Source organism: Pelodiscus sinensis, chromosome 17 (genome assembly GCF_049634645.1).
Source record: "Pelodiscus sinensis isolate JC-2024 chromosome 17, ASM4963464v1, whole genome shotgun sequence".
NCBI classification, from domain to species: domain Eukaryota; kingdom Metazoa; phylum Chordata; order Testudines; family Trionychidae; genus Pelodiscus; species Pelodiscus sinensis.
In genome coordinates, this window is record NC_134727.1 from 5,937,261 (window position 1) to 5,961,362 (window position 24,102).

The window sequence follows — 24,102 nt, forward strand, 5'->3', positions numbered from 1 at the left end:
GAACTGGATCATAAGCATGGTTCAAGCTAAGATGTTAATTTTAAACATGACCTCAGGAGTCTGATGCTACATACTAAAATGCTACAAGGTATCTCTTCCCAGCTACACCTAGGGCAAGTCTACATTGCAACACTATTTCAAAATAACTAGCGCTATTCCGAAATAACTTAGTCTGGGTCTACACAACAGGCAGTTATTTTGAAATAGTGTGAAAATACTGTCAAGCTGGAGGACTTCTTACTCCTATAATCCTCATTGCATGAGGAATAATGGAAGTCAGAGGAAGAGTGCTTTATATCAAAATAAGTGCTGTGTAGATGATCCCTATTTCAAAATAAACTATGCAATTGATATAGCTCAATTTCTGTAGCTTATTTCGAGTTAAGCCCTGCAGTATAGACATACCCCAGTGGACTCTTGGTTTTTCACTTTAGTAATATTTTGCCAGGGAAGTCAATACGTTTTTCCATAACTTCTACAGTGAAATGCTTTCATGCATGAAATTCCCTCCTCCCCCTCCCCTGTGTCCCTGCAAGAGAGATGCTCTAAATATAAATATATATATATAAATTCTATAACCCATGTTATACAGGAAATCAGACTGGCTGATCACAATGGGTCCTTCTGGCATTGGAATCTATGCATCTATGCATCAACTAAAAATCAGTCTGAGTGCATAGGTGTGAGGATGTGATGAGATAGGGATAAGGAGAAAAAAAAGACAGCAAGAAATGAAGATTCATCACTTTTAAGGTTAGTAGAGAGCATTCTGATTACCTCCTCTGACCTCCTGCACAGCACTGGCCAAAACGTTTATATGCCTCAAGACCTTTACTTCTACTTAAGCTATACCACATACTGCAGAAAGATATCCAGTCTGGGTAGAAAGAGGTCAAACATGGGGAATCCATTACCTTTCTAAGTAAGTTTCTTCTAACGATTTTACCCTCACTGTTAAAGATTTGCACTTTATTGCTAGTCCAAATTGGATGACCTCAGCTTCCAACCCACTTGATTGTTATTTTATGAAGCATGTTATGACTTTTTTTGCTATATGGAAGAGTAGTTTACCATCAGAAATCTCTTCTCCATGAAGATACTTGTTCACCATAATAAAGTCAGCTCCCAGGCTTTTCTTGGATAAACTAAATAATGTGAGGTTCTTTAGTCTCTCACTAGAAGACATTTTTAGACCTCCATTTTTTAAAGTTTGTTTCTGAACAAATTTTTTCATCATCTTTTTGAGCACCTAAACTAGATATGGTAATCCAGTAGACATCTCAGTGAAACTGCAGACAGAAGTAAACCACCTCCGTGCTCTGACTTCATATTCCCCCCCACTTATATTTCCAAGGATCACATACGTCCTTTAGGTTATAGCGTCACGCTGGAAGCTAGATAAAAGCATTACAGGAAATAATTGATTTTGCTGAACTCTGCTCTGATTTACTCTGCTGAGATTCAATTGTTCATTAGCTCAACTCTGACCAAAATCAATAGAAACAAAAAACTATTAGCTTTTCTGGGGCCTATATGGAAAGAATGGTGAGATTAACTCAAGACCTACTGGACAAGCATCAGCAAAAAAAAATTAATTTTCTATCGCTATTGCCACCAGCTTCCTGAAAGTTTCAGCTCAGCATGACTGTCCTTGAAGATTAAGACCCAGGCATACTAGAAGGGGAATGCTTATTTTACTACTGTTTGCACTATGCTGGTTCACAGCAATTAATCTTAAGAGAACTGCATCCGTTCATACCTTACCATTTATGGTAACAGGAATCTTCATAGTACAGAAATCAGCTCAGAGTTCAGCCACAGCCAAACAAACCCAGTGGAGTCCTGGATAGGAAAGTTTTTCATTCTAGGTTTTGTGGTCTTATCACTGCTGTGGAAAGGGTTTCATCTACCTGGATCAGTCAAGAACAGAAACACTGTCATGGGCTAAAGACTCCGAAAGGGCAGCATTCGCCAGTGACGGGTAAGGAACACTTTGAGAAAGTTTTGCCTCAGGAATATGTGGGATGTCGTTGTTTTTTTAAGAGAGATCAGACATCCAGAAAGAATAACATACAGGACTGCTTCTAGACACAGCAAGCTCTTAAGAGAGGGGGAAAGCAGCTGTCTAATTTTCCCCTCTCTGATATAAATCATAAGGTTCCTTGAATGTGTCAATGGTCACGGTGCAAATACCTTGTGAATATCGGAACGGCTGCTGAGTTAGAAAGCACTTGTCAGCAAGTGTGCTTAGTGTCAGGAGCAGAACTACGGCTGAACTTTTCAAGGAGCTTAAGGAGCTGTGTGCCCTGGGGTAACTAGGTACCTTGAAACCCCAGTCTCAGAAAGCCAGAAGGGTGGCACTGTTATCTCACAGAGCATTCAGAAGAAATATTCTAGACAAATGCCAGACTGAATAAGAACAGATTTTCAAGTTATTATATAAAACATTAGAACTCAGAGATAGCCAAATGTTTTCCCCTGGCTTCGCACACCTACTTTATAAGTTTTGACGTAAGATATAGTGTTTTTCCCCCCTCCAGTCGAACTACATCATGTGAATAATCACATGATCATATTTACACTCCATGTATGTCAAACATGATACAAACGACTCGTGTCATGGGGAGGGGGTACAGCATCCCACGTCTCTGGATGGGATCCCTGGATGGTGATGGGGTGTAAAACGGCATGTCCTTTCTCCTGCGGTACAACCTCACCTTTACTGTAGGAATCAGAGACAGAGAATGGGACCAGAGACTTCACTTGCTTTCTTGAAGATTTTTAACTTTTGTTTGAAACTGGGTCTCAGAAGTAGGGACTGCTGTGATTCTCAGTGCTATGAGACAAACAGTTCCAGGTTGGACCTCTATACTCCAGACTTCCCTCGTCCGGCAACGTCTCTGACCTGGCATCCCTGGGGGCTGGAACACTCCTGCTCCCCCCCACACACACTCAGCAACTCCTCCCCAGCCCTGACAGAGGCTCCGGAACACTGCACACAGCTGATTTGTGGTGTTCAAGCTCAGGCAGGGAGGGGGAAGAGCGGGGACAGGAGCTTATGCTTGGGGGAAAAAGGCACAGTGGCTGCAGAGCTCTGCAGCCCAGGACCAGGAGTGCGGCTGCACAGCAGGTGGGGGGGCAGGAACGCATCCACCCACCCATGGGATTTGGTGCACTGCAACAGTGTTGCTCTCCTGGCCCCCAGCACTGCAACAGTGTTGCTCTCCTGGCCTCCACAGTCCTTCCTCGGTCAATGCCAGCCCCTTTGCTCCAGCTGGAGCCGAGCCACGGGAGCTCACCGCCTCGCTGAGCATCTGGAGAGGGCCTGACTTCGAGCTCCCAGAAGGGGCAGGGCCTCAGGTGGAAGGGGTGAGGCCTAGCTTAGCCAGCGGACGCGGTGACGCCACCCAACCCGCAGAGCTGCCTGGAGCACACCATGTGATGCACCAGCGGTGATTTAAAGGGCCCAGGGCTCCAGGTATCGCTGCTACTACAATTGTGCCAGCAGCTGGGAGCCCTGGACCTTTTTCAGTCACCAGGCCCAAGGGCAATTGCCCCCTTTGATCTCCCTGGCAACAGGCCTGAGCAGAGCCCCACAGAACAGCAGCAGCTGAGGGTCTGGCATCGGCCTCCCCTGGTCAGTCAAATTCCCTGGTTTGGGACCATTCCGGGAGGTACAACCTGTACTAGAAGCAAAGGAGGGCTTGGAGATGCAAAGGCAGGGAAGGGCCATTTGGGTAAGAGCCATTTGGATAAACATCCAAATAGCCCAGGCAGGCTCACCACGAAGTGGGGAGCAGGACAGGAGGCCATAGGAAGCAAAATGGCAATAAATAGAAGGAAAGGATTTAAAAACCTACGCACTAAAACCAAGAGAGCAGATTTGGAATGATGAATCTATCACTCTGTGGTAAAATGTTGGTGATGGTACAGACTCCCGTGGGAGTTATCCCCCTCCACGGCTCTCTGGCGGTAGAGCGCTATGATTCTATACGGGGCATCTCTCCTTACGTGCCTGCAACGTATTCTATACATGAACCGCATTGCCAAAAAACTGGCAATCATCTCTCTCGGGTCACTGAGGTGGCCAGGGAAAGTGGCACTTCTCTTTTTTAATGCAGACCAGAATGGAGAACTCAAAGGGCAATAAAACTAGGTGGCTCTTATAGAGGTAACATTTAGCTGATAAACAAGTGGCTAATTTTCTATAAAATACAAATGGCCCCCAAATTGGCTTCTTATTTAAGGTCAAACTCACAGATAGCTGCATCATTCTGGGGAAGTAGCGCCTCCTAACACAGGGTCCATTTGGTGTGTTCTTAATTACTCACCAGATCCAAATGACCGCTACACATTGTGTGATGCAACAGAACATCCACTGCCCCTCTTCATGTGAAAGTCAGGAGCTTAGGAAATTCACTGAACAGTGAAGGATAAGGCCCCCTCCATTGATGATAAATGCTGTTAATATTCACTGCCAAACTCGGTTTCATACAAAGAAGAGGTACAGAAAAGGACAACGGGTCTATATGGTAAATATACATTGACATTGCACAGAGAGTAGACTGTACAATTTAACTAGACTGAACAAGAAAATTGGAGGTGGACTATGAAGAGATTTGGACTTTATACTTCCTAATTATTACGGAGCTACTCTAGCAGCAGCCTAGTTATGGGCTACACTGAAATGTATCTTTGATGAAGATCTGAAACCCACATTTTCCCACATCAGTGTCTCCAGATTTAAACCACTAACACTTCCAAGGCCAATTACATTTTTCATATTTCTTCTGTCAAATATTTGCTAACTTTGGTAAAGAAAACATTTTATAATGATGTTGTCCCTGATCTAACAGATCCGGATAAAATAAGGTACATAAACATGTGTCAGAGTTTATGTTGGTGCTGTAATTAACACTTTGGAGATTATGTGGGAAATATATTATGTGACATCACAATTGTACAGATATACACAAGTGTGTGTATGTGCACACACAGAACACATTTATGTCTCTCCCAATCCAGGAAACAGAGGGTTTTCATCATTAACAAGAATTAGTAAAACATCTGAATAATTATTTGTATATGGAAGGGCTTTAAAAATAAGTGTTTTAGGTCAGTTTCACTGAAACTTACTGTCCTGTCTTACACCCTTCTATTCATGAGGGGCTCCAACACATGTGATAAGGGGAGGGGTTACAATTTTTGCTACACCATCACTTCATCCACTCACTCAATTTACTAGCATAAAAAAGGGCAAAGCGACTTTCAGTTTTAAGGACTGGCTCAGTATAAACAGGTGAAAATACCACAAGACTCAATGAAGCTATTCTGGTTAATGCTGCCTGAGGATCGGGCCTATCACATGATGTTTGTGGACGTGCTGTATGTTATATTTTTAGAAGGATTCGTTCCTGCTAACATTCCTTACATATTTTATCAGTTGTTTGTTTGCTCTACCTCAAAACAGAAGTGCTTTGGGAATTTTGGGAGGCAGGAAAATCACCCAGCAATTAGCATAAGGGAACTGAAGGCAAGCAATTCAGTATTTCCTGTTCTGCCACCGACTGATTGTATAGCATTGGTCAAGTCACTTTGCCTTGCTGTACTCAGTTTATCAGTGTGTAAATTAGCATTCACAGGTATTGTGATTGGAAATGTGAAAAATGATTTGAGTTAATTAGAAGAAAGGGGCAAGAGAAGTGTAAATTAATTGATATGTGGACATCCCAAGAAAAAGTGCTGCTAATTAACAGTTTCCATAATTGCATTATTTCTTTGGTTAATGGTCGCAGGGTAATAACTTCTTGTTTTCCATATGATGGGGTGATCTGTCTCCTGTATGTATGAGCGTGATAGCAGAATTTGCAGTGGATGAATATCTAACAGGTACAAATGGAAACATTCAGGCTCTAGAAGAAATTTTCATCTCCAGTTCTATTGGAGGTGGCACTGGGTGCTTTAATTTAATTTAATTCCTGACTCATTGTAAAGGACTGTTAGGACCACAGAGGTGAACTCCGTGTGATCAATAGTGTTGGTTGAGAATTTTGCATCAAAATAATTTTTCAGTAGAAAATGCAGTTTCTGCAAAACTGAAATTTTCTGCAAGAAAAAAGTCATTCTTGCCAAAGTTCTTGGCTTTCCATCAGAAAAAAAAAAATCAAATCTAAGTATTTTGTGGCATGTCAGTTTGAGCTGAACTGAACATTTTGATTGTTGAACAGAATCGAAGTACTTTTTTTAGTGTTGGGTCATTGTTAAACTACTTCAGCAGTTTGTACAGCATTGCCTCATGGGAGTTGCAGTTTGAGTTCTGCAGTCTACATCTCCCATATTGCTTCAGTCTCCCTTCTGACCCAGCCAAACGGTGCAGTTTATTGCCAAAGTGACTCAGAACAACTTTTTTTATTTCAACATGTCTGAGTAAGGACATAACATTTTAAGGAACTTTGTTCCATTAAAAAATGGTTCAGTTTTGCCCCATTTTAGAGTAACAGAAATGGTGAAACATCAATTTCCTGTAGGATGGAAATTCTAATTTTGGCTCAACTCACTCATTGTCCTGGCTTTAATTTGTGTCAGTCTGGGATAAGGGTTGACCTCACTGAATATTCCCCTCTTCTATTGTTTGTTTCCATAGGTCAAGGAAAGACAAAGTCCCACAGCAATCCGTTGGTCTGGAACCCATATGGCTGATTGTAGTGCAGTCACCTTAACACGCCTCAGAAATCAGGTATAGTCTGTGTGTCAGTATGTCAATTTCAGAAGAACATGCTTTTTGATTAGGAACTTCAGCAAATTGTATTTGAACTTCACGGGACTGATTCTCTTCAAAGCCAGTCTCTTTAGCAGAACCCACAATGGGCCTAAATACCTATTAAGTATGGAATTTTATACTAAACGATTTTCCATACTGCAACTAAATTGAAGAACAATTACATTCCCAAAGAGACCTTAGAACACCAATTATCTCCTTGTTCAATATTTCCATCCTCCCACCCACTTAAAAACTCCCCCCTGCAGATCTACTAACCGCAGGGTCTGCTGTGCTATCGACATAATAGCATCAACGCAGCATGAAATCCCATGGGAGAACATATTTGTTGTTAGTAGCTCTGCTAATGCTAATGGCTGCTATAAAATTATTTTTTCTAATAGCAGCAAATCCTTAACTGTCCAAATATTTTGTCTTTTGACTATCAAAATTATCTAGTTAAATAACAAAACTGCCATGGTTGAATGACTGAAAGCTAATTAAAATAGAAAGCCACACGCAAGCTCCATCACATTCTTCTTCATCTCTTCTAATCAACAGCTGAAGGCAGCTTTAACATCGTTCCTTTATAGCAATTGTCTTGGTTTTTATTCTTCTCCAGATAATGCTTCTTTGCAGTGACATTTTAAAGACAGAGGATTTGGGAGTGCGGGGGAGGCACTAGTTTAAAGTAACTCCTCCAGGGATTGTGGCCAGAATGCAGACAACAGCTGAAGAGTTATGGGGTTTGGCCCTTCACTGTGCATAATTCTTGCATTCCTGTTCAACGGGCCATTCCTAATCGCCCAGTGCATGGGCACCTATTCAGCCTTAGGCATTGACTTTACCTTGACCTTAAACTTAAATGGAACTTGGGCATATCTTTCAATCCATCCCTTGAGCAAATCACTACGCATGTGCTTACGTGCTCTGCCAAACCTGGGTTCCTCTGCATGTCAAAACTGATTTTTTGGATACCTATCTGCCACTGATGAACATGGTAAGTAGCTGCCTTTTTTAAACTAAAATAGATACTCTAAGCTGCCGTGACATAGCTGAATCTCTGACCCTTCACAGAGATTCTGTATGGGTCCAAGGATAATCCATGTGCAGAAAAGTAAAGCACTGGGGCTACGTGGGTTTAATTCAGCCTACTAAGTTATTCTGTCTGTCTGTGTCTCTCTCTCTCTCTCTCACACATACACACACGGCACGTCTAAACTACGTTTTTTTCAAAAGAGGATATGCATCCAGACTACTTTCACTTTTTGAAAGATCCTCTTTCGAAAGTGAGATCAGAAGATATGCAAACTCAGTGGGAATTTGCATATCCTCTTTTGAAAATTCTACATAGTCTAGACATAGCCACACACCTCAATTCTGTCTCTTCCCTATTTGTCTGCAGAAAATAGGATTTCTGTAAGTGTGGTTTATATCATGCTTCCACTAAAATGGAGACTGGTGATGGCCAGCTATGACGTATAGATCATAGTGCTCTAATTTGCATGCGATGCTAAACCTCACTCATACTAAATTGGCAGAGAGAATACAGATGAAGAGCAGTCATTTTCAGAACTCATTCATTTCAACTGCTGCGATTCCATAGCAATCGTCATCATCAATATCATTTAGACTTCTATTTGACAAAGGGGGATGTGAATACTCAAACCCTCCGAAGTCAGCCAATTGCACAGTAGTCTAACACTACCTAGATTAGCATTTCTCTTCACATCCCCCATTTGTGCTTTACCACCAGCAATAGCAATGCCCTGAATTCAGGACCTGACTAGGTGAAAATGTCTACATCGCGGTCCAATTCTGACCACAGCAAGTTTAGGAAAACATAGCAGTTAATGTGTCGATAAACAGTTGGCAGATTTCCTCTGTTAGTCCTCCCAGCACTGCTACATGTGGAGGTTGTACAATTATGAGGGTCTAGCACAGACAAAGCTTTTGTATTCACATGGTGTCAGAAGGTTCACTCACCATTGGAGGTCTCCCTTGGGACTGGGTCTGTGGATTAGCTCCACACAGGTCTGGTTTATGAAATTAATTGATCCTATCCACGTCAGTTTTACTCCTTCAGGAGTGATGTGAGATGAACTCCCCATCACATACCCTCCCTCTCAAGATTGTAAGTTTCCTACTGTGCATTTGCTCATGCTGGGCCCATACGTCATCTCATTCTTGCTTTAGGTTCTCCAACATGAGAAACCGTTTGCCTTTGTCCTTCCGTGGTTATCATGTTCTTTTCCTGCTATAATCCCAGGTCTTGAATAGCCATTTAAGAGGCTTGCTCTGCATTACTAATTTCTCTGCTAGCCCCTTCCTTTGGTCTGCAGACTACCCCAGTATCTTTACCCTGTGGGGTTTGAGTACCCACCATATACTGCTTGGTCTGTGTTCACCCCTGCCTCCTCCAAGCCCATCTTTGTAGGAATCTTTCTCCTTTCCAGTTTCTTCACACCTCCTGCCATTACAATCTGGTAGCACTTCTCTACTCCTGTGAAGACCTTGCTACAGGCCATCAACTCTTTCTGCCGGCCCTTTGTCTCTTCCATTCAGGTCTTTGTGAGGGCAATACCTCATGTCCTAATTCCTTACACGAAAAACAAGCTCCTCTCTTTCCTGTTTGCCCAAGAAATTGGACACCTTCGGGCTTTCCTCTGTTCCTGGCCTCTGGGTAAGGCTTCTTGTCAACATGGAAGTTGGGGAACTCTTTGAAGGGGTCCCATCCACCCTCAGGCATAACATTGCCCTGGCTAGGCCTTGGGTTCAAAACCCCGGCACCTCTTTTCCAGCTCTACTCTCTACAGCTTCTGCGATTTCCTTTTTCTAGCCCTGTATATTAAAAATGCTACTGTTCAGCCAATTTTGTCAGCTATCCCTGCAGGTATACCTGTGCCTCTAGCTCTCTTGGTTGATTCTCCAGAAGTTTCATAAGTAGTACCTGCTCCCCTCTGGTTGTTTTTAATGCTGATCAAAACCCCAAGGTCCAACCCACGAGAGTGCACCTGCCTTCAGCCAAAAGGATTCTGTGTAAGGTCGTCTTTCCCTTTCCCTCGTTACTGTGGGCTCTAACTTCCCACTATATTAGGGCCTCTGTCATGCTTGAATCTTCTCCACCAAAACATCACAAATTTCATTTGACACTAGCCATCAGCTTGTGGCTGGGTCTAGGAGGTGCTAGCTCCACTCGGGCCTAGCCTATAAAATGAACTGCCCCATCTGTGTCAACTTAACCCACTCAGGTCTGGTGTGGCGTGAACAGCCCATCATGCATGGATATAATAAAATCTGTGTCTTATACAGGAAAATTTAAGACTTGAATTGTTCCAACCCATTGCCATTAGCCAACTGCACTTTCTGTTTGGATGTAATTCACCTTCTACTGAAAATAAGGTCTGAAGAGGAAAATATCTTTGTATAAGAGGGTTTGGTCGTGGAAGGATTTCACACCTGCCATTTGGTTTGTGTGTGTAACACTGCACAAAGAATCAATGTGACAAAAAAAAAGGCAGGAAAAAGCTGATTGAATATAGCGTGACTCTAGGTTAATGTCTCATGAAGTGTTGAGAGAAAACAACCGTTTTCCTCTAGGCCATTTCATAACCCAAATATTTTGTTCTTAGTGAAATGGTAGCTTGGATGCCAAAACAGAGATTTTAATATATTGCACAATATGATGGAAAAAAAATCTGTGTGAAAGTAGCAATCTGACATTATGAACATTGAGGGATTTGCGCCAATAAGGGCCCATTTTTCAGCAAAATACATGACATTTCAACTACTGACTTTGGAAAATAGTTCTTAGTTTTCCACATTTTGCTGCTAATAGTTCACACAGTCCTAGAATACACGTTCACGCACATGCTCCATGACACACTCACCCTTTGTAGTACTGAATTTATGAAGCTGAGTATGTCATACAGTATAATACATAAAAATAGCCCTACTGAGTCAGACCAATGGTCCATCTAACCCAGTATCCTATCTTCCCACTGGTGCTTCAGAGGGAACTAACAGAACAGGTAATCAAATAATCCATCCCATCCTATTCCCAATGTCCAGCAACCTGAGGCTAGGAACACGTCAAAGCTTTGTTTTGCATCCCTGCTCACTAACAGCCATTGATGAATCTATCCCCCATGAACATATCTAGTTTTTTTTTTTAACTCTGTTATAGTCTTGGCATTTACAACATCCTCGGAGTAGGAGTTCTACAGGTTGACTAGGTGTTGTGTAAATAACTTCCTTGTGTTTGTTTTAAATCTGCTGCCCATTAATTTCATTTGGCGACCCTAGTTCTTGCGTTGAGGAGTAAATAACAATTCCTCATTTACTTTCTCCACAGCAGTCATGATTTTATAGCCCTCGATCCTTTCCCCCCAGTCATCTCTTTTCTAAGATGAATGGTCCTAGACGTATTGATAGCTCTTCATACCTCTAATCATTTTTGTTGGTCTTTTTCTTTTCCAAAATTCCCATGTATCTCTTTTGAGATCAGACAACCAGATCTGTATGCAGTATTCAAGGTATGGGTGTACCATGGATTTATATGAAAGCAATACAATATTTCTTCTCTTATCTAATGCTTCTCAACTTTCTGTAGGCTTTCTTTGATTGCCCCTGCACATTGAGTTGATGTTTTCAGGGAACTGTCCACAATGACACCAGGATCTCTCTTTTTTTTTTTTTTTTTTTTTAAGTGGGAACAATTTATACCCCGTCATTTTGTCTGTATGGTTGGGATTATATTTTCCAAGGTGCATTACTTTTCATTTATCAACACTGAATTTAATCTGCCATTTTGTTGCCCAGTCACCCAGATTTGTGACTTCCCTCTGCAAGTCTTTGCAATCTGCTTTAGATTGAACCAAAGTTTTGTACCATCTATAAATTTTGCCACCTTACAGACTTTAACCCCTTTTTCCAGATGTAAAAATGTTTGAATATATTGAAATGGACTGGACCCAGCATAGACCAGTGGACTACTTATTCCATTCTGAAAACTGACTATTTATTTCTACCCATTGTTTCCTGTCTTTTAATCAGTTCCTGATCCATGACAGCACCTTCCTTCTTACCCTGGGACACCTTACCTGGCTTAAGAGCCTTTGGTGAGGAACCTTGTCAAAGATTTTCTGAACATCTGAGCACTGGATCCCTCTTGTCTACATGCTTGTTGACCCCCTGACAGAATTCTAATATATTGGTGATGAAACATTTCCCTTTACAAAAGCCATGTGGACTCTTACCCACCAAACTGTGCTTATGTATGTGTCTGACAATTCTGTTCTTTTGCTAAAGTTTCAACCAGTTTGTCTGGTACTGAGGTCAAGCTTATAGGCCTGGAATTGTTCAGATCATCTCTATAGGGCTATTTTTTTTTCCTTTAATTTTGGAGTCGGTATTTTCTTTCACTGGACGCGACTGCCTTCAAAATTTCAATGAATAAAAAGATGAAATGTATCAGCTTCCACTTAACCCCTCCCAGTTTGGAAGACCTTGAATCAACACCTCTTGAAAGTTCATATTAAATTTAATATTATATCTATCATGATTCTGGTTGCATTTTTTTTTCCTTTTCAGGTTTCACTCCAAACAGGATATTTCAGAATCCATAACACGAAATCATGTTGGGGAAAAAGCTGGTGACTGCACAGAAGAGAGGAGAGACAAGGGCATTATGCCTGGGACTAGGAATGATTGCATGCTCATTAATGATGTACTTATTTATTGTTCTCACCATTGTGCCATTCTACAGGGAAAGGTAATTGCTTTTTTAAAGATAAACCCCAGTTTTGGGCACTTGTGGAGCCCAAAAGTGTGTTAGGTGCTTTACAGAACAAATCAAAGGATACCGTGGCAAAGAGCTTACGAGCTGATTTTAGACACTATAATGAAGGCAGGGAAGTGATACTCGTGAACAGTCAATAGAACTCCAAGGAAACACCTGACCCAGGAAAACATCCTCTCAGAGTAAGTAGCAGAGCAGGTCCAGACATGCATTTTCATTGTCAGTGGAAAGTTTAGAAAACTATGAAAAACTTTCACCTTGGTCAATGTTCTCCTGGAATTTGCCAGAGTTTTCACTAAGAACATTTCAACCTTTGGTTATTGAAAACAAACATGTTTCAATTTAACAACAATGATAAAAAAACACAAAACCACACACAGAGAGAAAATCTTCAGGAAAAATAGAAACTAGAGTTGTGTAATTTCCAAAGCTGAATTTGCTTAAAAGAAAGTAGATCCAAGTATTCAAACCCACCCTCGCTAAAATGTAGAACTGTTGGCAATATTAACCAGCTCTGTAGCCCGGAGCATTCACTTTTTGATCATTTTGTAATGAACCAGTGCAACCTACCCATCAAAACTAATTACAGGTTCTCTTCGCCCATACACCTACCATGGAAAAATGCCTAATTAATCTGCAATGGATACAAGTCTGTGGCAGTTGCAGTTAGGGTCACGAAGTTCCCAGTGCAGTCTCCAATTTGTCATGTCATACTAGCATGTGTATTGTTAATAGATAGAGTTATGCCAATATGCTAAACTATATTACAGAAAATATAAACATGTCAAATTTTCATTCAGGCCTCTGCATGTGCACTGAAAAAAACTCCACATGCATCCACATTTAAAATATTTACCAACAAATATTAGAATTCCCCCCCAACCCCACTTTTTTTTTCTGTTGTTCTTTTTCTGTTGTGCTGGGACTGGTTCTGTTCAATATCTTCATTAACGATTTAGATACTGGCAGAGAGAGTACGCTTATTAAGTTTGCATATGATACCAAGCTGGGAGGGTTTCTAAGTGCTTTGGAGGATAGGGTCATAATTCAAAATGATCTAGACAAACTGGAGAAATGGTCTGAGGTAAATAAGATGAAGTTTAATAGGAACAAATGCAAAGTACTCCACTTAGGAAGGAACAATCCATTTCACACGTACAGAATAGGGAGCGACTGTCTAGCAAGGAGTCCTGCAGAAAGGGATCTAGGGGTCATAGTGGACCACAATCTAAATATGATTCAACAGTATGACGCTGTTGTAAAAAAAGCAAACATGATTCTGGGATGCATTTATAGGAGTGTGGTAAGCAAGACACGAGAAGTAATTTTTCCTCTCTACTCTGATTAGGCCTCAATTGGAGTATTGTGTCCAGTTCTGGGCACAACATTCTAAGAAAGAGGTGGAGAATTGGAGAAGGTCCAGAGAAGGGCAACAAGAATGATTAAAGGTCTAGAGAACATGAGCTATGAGAGAAGACTGAAAGAATTGGGTTTGTTTTGTTAGGAAAGGAGAAGACTGAGAAGGGACATGATAGCAGTTTTCAAATACCTAAAAAGAGAGTGTTACAAGGAGGAGGGAGAAAAATTGTTCTCTTTGGCCTCTGATGATAGGACAAGAAGCAACGGGCTTAAACTGCAGCACGGGAGGTTTAGGCTGGACATTAGGAAAAACTTCCTAACTTTCAGGGTGGTTAAACACTGGGATAAATTGCCCAGGGAGGTTGTGGAATCTCCATCTCTGGAGATATTTAAGAGCAGATTAGAGAGACACCTGTCAGGGATGGTCTAGACAGTGTTTGGTCCTACTGGGAAGGCAGGGAACTGGACTCACTGACATCTTGAGGTCCCTTCCAGTTCTAGTGTTCTATGATTCTGGGGGTGCCAATTTCTAACACATCCATGCAGAGGGGTTAGAACAGAGCTATTCAACTTTGGAAGCCCCAGGGGCCACAATGATACTCACAGCACATGCCGAGGGCTGCAACTTAAGTGTGGTTGCATAGACATGCAAATATAAATGCAAATATATGCAAATAGCTTCTTTCACACTGTCAGGCATGAATACAAAGATTAAGGCAAGACTACACGACATGCAGGCCCCATTTAAGTCAGTTTTGCTGATATTAATAAAATGTGATATTTACACGATTTCCACCCATATGACAGCACTTTTAACGATCAATGACAGTCTAGGAATTGAACTACTAAAACACATCTCAACAGAAGACCATTATATTGACTTGCCATTATGGAGCGTGTTCCCAGTGGAAGCCATGTTCAAAGGATCCTACCCACGGGCCATGTGTTGAGCCCTGAGTAAAATCAAACTGCGCCGCGAGCCACAAACAAACAGGCATGTGCATGCGGCCCGCAGGCCATGTGTTGAGTAGCCCTGGGTTAGAATCTACCTCTAAACTGACCCAACAAATGGCTAATGAGGGAGTAAACCTCTATATCTTCCCTGAATAGCTCGTCACCCCAACCCCCTTACCTGTCTGGATGACTTTGGCTCAAAGCCTTTGCATAAACATTCCATATACACCATCAGCCCACCACAGTACTGATGACTTAATGACATATGAAACACCACCCTGGTAGAAAATGCATCAATAGAACTTGGACAGAGTCACATTGTGGAGAAGCTGCAGGTAAATTATTCAAACAGTATCATTTGTTTTCCAGTGTTTGGACCAAAGAAGTTACCTGCAAAGTGATCAAAGCTGATATCAAGGACAAATGCTCATTCAACAGTGGTGCAACCAACATTTTACAGTATCCCTGTCTAGAGGTGCTGGTGGATTTGAACTTCTCAGGAGAAAAGGTTATGCTCTACCATACTGAGGACACAAAGAGAAGAAATCCCAAGGTACATAAATCTAAAAGTATTCAACGGAATCCCTGTTCATATTTATCATATATGCTTCACCAAGTTATTTTTATAACCAAGCAAAGCACTGATGAATTAACTGAAAATAGAGCACAGACTTGTTAGTCTTTCTTCACACCAATGGTTATGCTTGGACCAAGGCAAATATTAAAAAATTTAGAGTGAGGGCATATTTGGCATTTATTATAAATATGGCATCAGACATATTTAAGGTAATATTTGTGAAGCAATTACATTCACCAAAAATAACTATTAAACATTTATAACCATAAAATATGCATACATCTCTACAAGCTGAATCACAACTCAAAGGAATAGATCAACATATGTGGCTTACTCTAACATTGGCTTAATAACCCTGAGATAGGGACATATTTAATCTCAACCTGTTTAAAAACAGAGACCCAAAGTTCATTCCCATTTCGGGAGTGCAGGACATAAGAGGAGAAGTAGAAGAAGGGGAGGGAATTGGAGTCTGAAAGCCTTTGGAAACCTGAAACACCAGTGGGTTTGGTAAACATCAGGTGGAGGCCATTAAACTGGGAATATGGGCACTCAATCCAGCAGCTAGGTTTGTTCTTGGTCTAATCTGTAATACACACGATATATACTCTGTTTTTCAAGGCTGCTGCATCCTACTCAGTAATATACATGGTGTATATTACTATGTAGAAGCAGCACCCTTGGGGGAGAAAGTTGGGGCCCAGAGACCTAAGGTTGGAAATACCCTTGGATAGATGGGAACGATACTGAAACAAAACTTGTGCAGAAAGGTTGCAGGCTGTATTATAGTGGAGCTCCATTCCAGGAACATCTGCAGGGAACTTCACAATAGCTGGAAGTTCAACTTCACTTTGAGCGAGCCTCCAAAGCTTTGAATGACTTGGCCGGGTCAAACCTAGGATGGCAGTCTGGCAAAAAGAAAACACACGCCCACCCAGCCACCCACACATTGTATCACTTTCACTGGCTCTCGTCTGGAATTAATTGGCGTGTAATGTTTTATCATGGCAAGGTTGGGTCCCCCAGCATCCATCTGAGAACAGCCAACAGGACGTGGGTTGAATGTGGTTTCAAATGAGGCAGAAGATTTCAGCGGCTGCTTTTTTCAAAGAAAACACCTGTACATTCATGGGATGGTTGCAAACTGGATTAGTCAGATCCACGCGTGCCTGAACTTTAGGATGTTCAAAACCCAAACCACAACGGAGGCCTGAATTTTTCAGTTTGTCCCCATCTTTATAGCAGTTGAACCAAACCTCCAGAATTTTCTGTTTTAAATGAGCATGAGGAAAACATTTTCAAACATAGAACAAACTCTCTAAGCGAGTACCTGAACACTCACTGAAATATTACTTGCATATGGGATGAAAATTGATGGCCTTAGTCAGCAAGCCAGCTTTCAGAAGGTATAAACAATTCTGACCAAGAATAAGATGGGAAGAAAAAAAAAGTTTGAGTGAATGCCTGTGTTTGACTGTATGGTATGTGAAAAAGCTACATGTGTCATCCAGTGCAGAATGGTTTGATTGTGATGAGTGAGGAACATAGGACTGCTGTAGAAATGTCTTGTACTTGATTTTCAGTAAGAAACATAGATAAGCATATTATGGGTAGAGTGAGTTTTGAAAGTTCAAAGCACAGAATGACTACAGTGTGTATATAGAAGAAAACCAGTAAGGATTAGTGTAGAAAATTTTTATTCCCTTCTCACATCATCAAAACAAGCGAAGAACCAAAACCAAAATGCCAGATGCCCTTGACCTTCCAAAACTTCAGGAAATTCCATATCTGAGTTTAGCAGCTTGGGTCAATCATCACTTCAAAGTCCATTTCAAGCCTGGAGAATATATATTATACATTATGAAACATGATGGGATTTAAACATGCAGATAGTTCATAGCATTTGGAAATGCAAAGGGTCAGCCTTCAAAGGCTGTTTCAAATACAAGGTCTACATTCCTAGAAAGTTCAAACATCTGGCTATTCTAAGATCAGCGTTTAAGAAGAGCTTCATACAGTATCTTGTACCTAATTGCTACTTGCAGCACAGTTACAAGGGTGGTGCACACAAGTAATTGCGAGAAGAAAAAAATGGTATTGAAATGTAGAGGCTTGGTCAATGCTCCTTTGAAAATATGGCCCACATAGCTTTTATGTTAAATATTTTCCCCAGATTTGAGGTGGCTTTAAGATCCGAAGATTAAAAATTAAGTAAACATACAAAACCTTTAGCTTGCGGAAGGGGACTTTCTCTACCCCCTGTGGAAGTGTCGTTAAAGGGACTCTCGAACATTTTCTTCTTTCATCAGGCAGTCCATGTGGTTGACATGCATCCATATGTAGGAGTCTAGAGCAAGTTTCTATGCACCAGTAAGGATCCAATTATGCCCTATTGTGAGACTTACTTGGAACTTTACTGCTTCAGAGACTAAGGTGAATGTCTGCACATGGGTACATTTCAGCCAATCTGCAGGTATCTGGAATTCTAGCAAAGGGAGAGATCTAGGAATCCATTTACAATGAGATAGAAGTTGTTGTTTCATGGGACCATTTTTATTTTTGCACATAGAGGATTTTCTTTCAGGTTTATAATCTTGTACTTACTGTTAGCTTAAGAAAATATCATTTTATTCACATTACGTTTGTTTAGGTTATTGGTTTGGGGAGAAAGCAAATGCATGTCTACAGCTGAAATTTTAAAATGACTCCCAGGTTAGGTTAAGTTGGCCAGTAAATACTCTCTGCACAAGAGGTGCAGAAAGTGGAGAGAAACCATTCCCGGTTTCAATTTCTGAGTACTATTGAACATACCTCAAAACAGCCTGGAATGAATGGCATTTCCAGTAACTTAACGTCAGCAAGCATTCCAAACACATAGCTTGGATTAGAGCAAGGGGCTCTAATTGTGGCCAAACCACTTTAAGGGGCATTAATGAAATGGTGTAATAAAGATTGCGAACCTGAACAGAAGTACAGATTAAGCTTATCAGCATAGTTTTTGCCAAACTGTAGTCTTAGAGGGATGAATAGAATGTATGCCTCTTTCAATAGACTCTCAATTACATTTGAAAGCCCACTACTTGTCCATGAGGAAGATCTGATTGGATAGCTGATTTCTGCTTTCTCCCCATACTGAGGAAGGTAGCCAATTACAGAGACAAAGAAAGACTCTCAGCTGTATGAAGAATCCAGCAACATATATACTCTAGTCCCGTGGTCCCCAACACGGTGCCCATGGGCGCCATGGTGCCCGTGGGGGCATTTCAATGCGCCTGCCAGGTGCTCGGGGCTGGCCTGGCCCCGGGCACATGGCGCACGGGCGCTTGCGGGGAGAGCGCGCTTGGCGGGGGGAGCGCCGGGCGCGCGACACTCGGCGGGAGGCGGTGGGGGGGAGCGCCGGCCCCAGGCGCGCGGCACTCCGCGGGAGGGGGGGAGCGCCGGCTCCGGGCACTCGGAGGGAGGGGGGAGCACCGGCTCCGGGCGCTCGGCACTCGGCGGGGGGGAGGGGGAGCTCCGGCTCCGGGCGCTCGGCACTCGGCGGGGGGGGGGGGGGCGGGGAGCGCCGGTCCCGGGCGCGCGGCCCTTGGAGGGGGCCCTGCCCCCGGGCGCGCAGCTATGGGGGGGCCCCGCCCCCAGGCACGTGGATGGGGGGGCACCCCCGGGCCCCGCCCCCTGGCACCCGGCGGGCAAACGGCCACGCCCCCTGGCGCCCGACAACCTAAAAAGGTTGGGGACCACTGCTCTAGTCTAAGGGCACGTCTTCGCTCGCCGTACCCAGAGACTGACGGTCTGGCATTCAATTTAGTAGGTCTTGTATAGACCCATAAATCAATGCAGAGGGCAGCTGTAGCCAGTGCCTATACTCCTCACAGTCATGAGAAGAAAGGGAAGCCAATGGGAGCGTAAGGTAAGCTGACTCCAGCTACATATTCTGCGTAGCTAGAGTTGCGTACCTTAAGCCGACCATCCAAGTCAAGTGTAGACCTGGCTTAAGAGCAACATGGGCTCAGTGAATTGGAACATAGCTCTACACACAGTAGAACAGGGCTCTGTTCCCTACTCCTGCCACAGAACTGCTGTGAGAAAGCAAACTCACTCCAGACTTCATTTCCTCTCTCAGCTCCTGTCCATCTCACCTTGTTAGACTGCAAGCTGCGCAGTACAGAGACAACCCTTCATAGTTATAACTCATAGGGGCTATGTTAATACAAATAAAATATCAGTTTCTTGCACTAGAAAGCAATACAATTGTTTCATCACATAACCAATTAAAAATACTCCCCCCCCTTTCCAAAAAAGTTGGTCATTTGTGTTGTCTTTTACACTGTGAGCAATCATTGGAAAACTTGCTTCTGTGGGTGGCCTACAAGTCTGTGGTAAAGGCAGTCGTTTAGCCTGTTTATTGTCTTTTGCTCATTACAGAGAGAGGCTCACACTGAAGTAAGTCAAATACTGGCATGTGCTCTTAGATAACTGGAATTTAGCTTACTCCGCCACCCGAAGATAGGGTGTGTCTAGACTACATGCCTCCTTCGACGGAGGCATGTAGATTAGCCAGATCGGAAGAGGGAAATGAAGCCGCGATTAAAATAATCGCGGCTTCATTTAAATTTAAATGGCTGCCCCGATCTGCCGATCAGCTGTTTGTCGGCAGATCGGGGGAGTCTGGACGCGATGCCCCGACAAAGAAGCCTTTCTTCATCGACACAGGTAAGCCTCGTGAAACCAGGTTTACCTGTGTCGATGAAGAAAGGCTTCTTTGTCGGGGCATCGCGTCCAGACTCCCCCGATCTGCCGACAAACAGCTGATCGGCAGATCGGGGCAGCCATTTAAATTTAAATGAAGCCGTGATTATTTTAATCGCGGCTTCATTTCCCTCTTCCGATCTGGCTAATCTACATGCCTCCGTCGAAGGAGGCATGTAGTCTAGACACACCCATAGGTACTCCATGGCAAAAGAGGTAGGGTAACTCATGACTGTGAAAGCACTATCAACAGGAACACACCTCTGCTCCCTTCCAGCCCAGCCAATTTATGAATTTCCTCACAACTAATGGATGTGTACCGTGTTGTGCCAGAAGCCCCACTTCGGGTCTGGAGCCAATAGAACTAGATGTTGTACATGTGCAGCAAAAGTAGAGTCCTGGCCTCTATTTTTAAAATCTAAAGCTCTGAGCTTTTAGGACGTTATGTGTGAGCTTTACACCAAGAGTGGGAGCTGACCCATAGGCTCCTAAACACTTTCATAGAATCACAGAATTTGAGGCCAGGACAGATGATTAAATCAGACCATTAGTCTGACCTCCAAAGGCCACTGATGGCTCATCTAGACTACAGGGAAGATTCGAAAAAAGAATATGCAAATATCTGTGTGTCGCCCAGATATTCCTAATGGGGAGCCCATTGACATCTGTGAGATGAAAGTATTTCATTCCTCAGGAAACTCAACTGGTTGTGTGTCATAGGTTGAGAGTGGGAGGAACCAAGGGGTAACCAATGCCCGACACCCCTGGAATGGTAAGTAATTGGTTAGGTGAGATATGCTCAGATGATCTGAGCAAGCAACAGCCCATGCTTCAAAATAAAGTCAAAAAGGTCCCGAGCAATCTGATCTTGGGAGAAACTCCTTCCCAACCCCAAATCGCTATAGACATACATCCTTTGCAGCACTGGGGGGGCTCAGCGTACAGCCCTGGGCAACAACAAATAGGTGGGGAACGCACCAGATAACAGCGAGACAATGTTTAATGATTCTCTCGGATGTGCATCTAGCCTTTCATTTGAACTAGGAAAGCCATGTTTTCAGAAAGGGCTCGCCTCGCTGCACAGCCTGTGACAGAACAACTGCTCTAACGACTATTTTGATTTCTCATTGTAGTGCTCCTATGTTCCAGACAACTCGGAGAAGAACAAAGAAGGCAAAGTAAAAAACGTTACAGAAAACTTCAGAAAGTATCAGACTTTCCCTTGTTACTACGACCCAGGAAGAGAAGAGACAAGTGTCCTCTTAACGAGGCTATATACGCCAAAGGGCCTTTTGTTCGTTTTCTTCTGGCCTTCCCTTATGATGACTGGTGGAGTGCTGGTTATCATCATGGTGAAAGTCAGTCAATATGTTTCTGCACTTTCTGCTCGGCAACACTAAACTAATAGATCATCCTCCACAACACAATGAGCTCAAGTTCCCTTTGCCCCACCCTCTATCCCCTGTATTTTGTAATTCTTCAAAATGTACTATGTTCAGTGGTCAGAGTTCTAGTGAAGAGAGACGTTGTCTGAGTGTATATACTGTGGTTTACTGCAAGTCAGACATAAAATAAGACCAATACGTGAGGTTCCAGGGATTGCACAAGAACTATTCCATGCTTTTTGGGTGGTAGTTTTTTGTTTTCAGACATCTGTCAATTTTGTGGCGGGTTTGAGTGAGTTTTGTTTTACAAAAGCGAGGTTAAAAATTCAGCATTCAAAGTTGCTGACAAAGAGCATAATGTACATTTGGGGGTTGATTTTCAGAAAGTCGAGGTCAGACATCTACATGCATCTTTCTGTGCTGACTTTACCTACACAGTTAGGGCACATCTACACTGTGCGGAAAAATCAACATTGCCAGTCAATCTTTTGGGGTTTGCTTTAGTAGGTCTAGTATAGACCCACTAAATCAAACCCAGAGGGCGCCTCCATTGGCACCAGTATTTTTGATCGTCATGAGGAGTAAGGGAAGCCAATGGAAGGGTTTGCTCCTGTCAACCTCCCACTGTGTGGACAGTGCAGAAACAGGATGTAAGATATGTCGACTCCAGCTATGTAATTTACATAGCTAGAGTTGAACATCTTACTTTGACCTTCCGATGTAGTGTAGGCCAGGCCTTACTGGAACTGTGTTCATAAAAGGCAGCAGGCTTTACCTGAGAGTAAAGGAGGGCTGATTGCACAAAGTACACAAAGATGTGTGTGGTAGTATGCATGAACTGCAACTGTCACTCTTCTGAAAAATCAAGCGTTTAATATTTACTTTTATAGGATTCTACACACACCTGTGCGCACGCGCGCGCACACACACACACACACACACCTGTGCACGCGCACACACACACAAAATGTACTTTTTAAAGGGGTAGAATTTTTGTAAAGACCAACTTTTGCAATTATGCGCCGCTGCTTTGGTTCAGTTTTGGAGTAGCTACAAGGTCTGCCTTTGAAAATGCTCTTTTTCCACCTGTAACTCACATATAATATTAAGAAGTCAAACCAAAGAGGTTAAAAATATGTGAAGATTGTGTACTTCAAACCATCAGCAAGTTGTGTGGAGAAGGAGTACAATGAATTCACATGAGCTTGAGAGATAAGGAAGGGGGTAGAGACAGGAAATGAGAGAGAGCACATGTCTTGCCTGGACAATTTAATATCAACAAAGAAAGGTCTGATGCTTACAATGATGAACTGTTCTCTGAAAAGGACTGTTGCTCTCAACTCAGCTTCCAATTCCCTGCAGTGTACAATGGGAATACAAAACACACTGTATGTAATGTGTTTGACTGGCACTTGTGACATGGCTAGCACAGGGCCTGTTCTGTGAACAGATGTGTCAGACTCACACACACAAAAAATCAGAGTTAGGCCTCAGATTTTAAGTCCATCGAGTGCCTTGGAAAAAATAATTCCATTTTCACTGAACTGTGACATTTCTGACTGTCTGTTGTAGCACAAACAAGGGGCACACTGAAACAATAAAAAATCTCCACACATTGTAGCCTCTTAAATGTCTTTTCTAAAGTTCTTGGTGTCTTACAGACAAGAGTACATTGGCAGGAAGCAATGGGAGACCACAAAGATCTTGAATCCCTGTATGTAAAATTAAATCAGCTGAATCCAACTCAGAACCATCAGCTTTTCATTCATGTCTATACAATCAGTTGGGCATCTTAGTTCAAACCCTTGTGGACAAGTGTTCACAACAGACACCTTTGCAATTAGCGTTCTTGCTGGCACCCTCAGTAGAGGAAGGCAAGATAAATTCTACATGGAGAATGCATTTGTTGCTAAACGTTAATGGGGTGGTTCCTCCATGTCCGGGGATGTGGGAGATCTTTGCATTGTCTCTGCCACGCCAAACTTCACCTGGGCCTGGATGAATTCATTTTCCAGATTTTCCCATCACCACCATGAAACTAACACAAACCAAAACAATGGTAAAAAGTAGAGAATGCATGTGAGACACTTAATACATTCATCTCAGAAGCCAGTAGAGGAGGATCTACCTTTCATCCCCTTTCATTGTTAAGAGTGAGAGATCAGTTAGTCGTATTCTCCAATTGTTTCCCGGCATTTGGGGATATTAATGTCATGATCACAATTATGCTTCTGTCATCTGCTTTAGACCAATGACACAGAACTGTCACTCTCTCCCACCACTGTACCCCATATGCACACCCAGCAAGACTTCAAAAGAGATGCTATGATTGACATTAGAAAGTACAGGTTGAATCTCTCTAGTCCGGCACCCTTGGGACTTGACCAATTCTGAACCAGAATTTTCTGAACCACGGGAGATCAATATTTTCTAGCAACATTACCAACACTTTCACTGCTTATGGGGCTAGAGGACATTTAGGGAATTTCTACACTACATGGCTCCGTCGACGAAGCCATGTAGA

At 42.6% G+C, this 24,102-nt stretch overlaps 2 protein-coding genes across 2 annotated transcripts in view; one reads left to right on the forward strand and one right to left on the reverse strand.

Annotated features, from left to right (window-relative positions):
• KCNIP1 (potassium voltage-gated channel interacting protein 1) overlaps positions 1–24,102 on the reverse strand; it is a 725,629-nt gene that overhangs the window by 648,952 nt on the left and 52,575 nt on the right. The gene's annotated exons all lie outside the window — the stretch shown is intronic.
• KCNMB1 (potassium calcium-activated channel subfamily M regulatory beta subunit 1) lies at positions 1,800–23,208 on the forward strand. The gene is made up of 5 exons (XM_006115771.3): positions 1,800–1,981; positions 6,644–6,736; positions 12,350–12,530; positions 15,240–15,423; positions 21,327–23,208. Exons 3-5 carry the CDS (start codon positions 12,394–12,396, stop codon positions 21,591–21,593), a joined length of 588 nt encoding a protein of 195 aa, XP_006115833.1. The 5' UTR covers positions 1,800–1,981; positions 6,644–6,736; positions 12,350–12,393; the 3' UTR covers positions 21,594–23,208.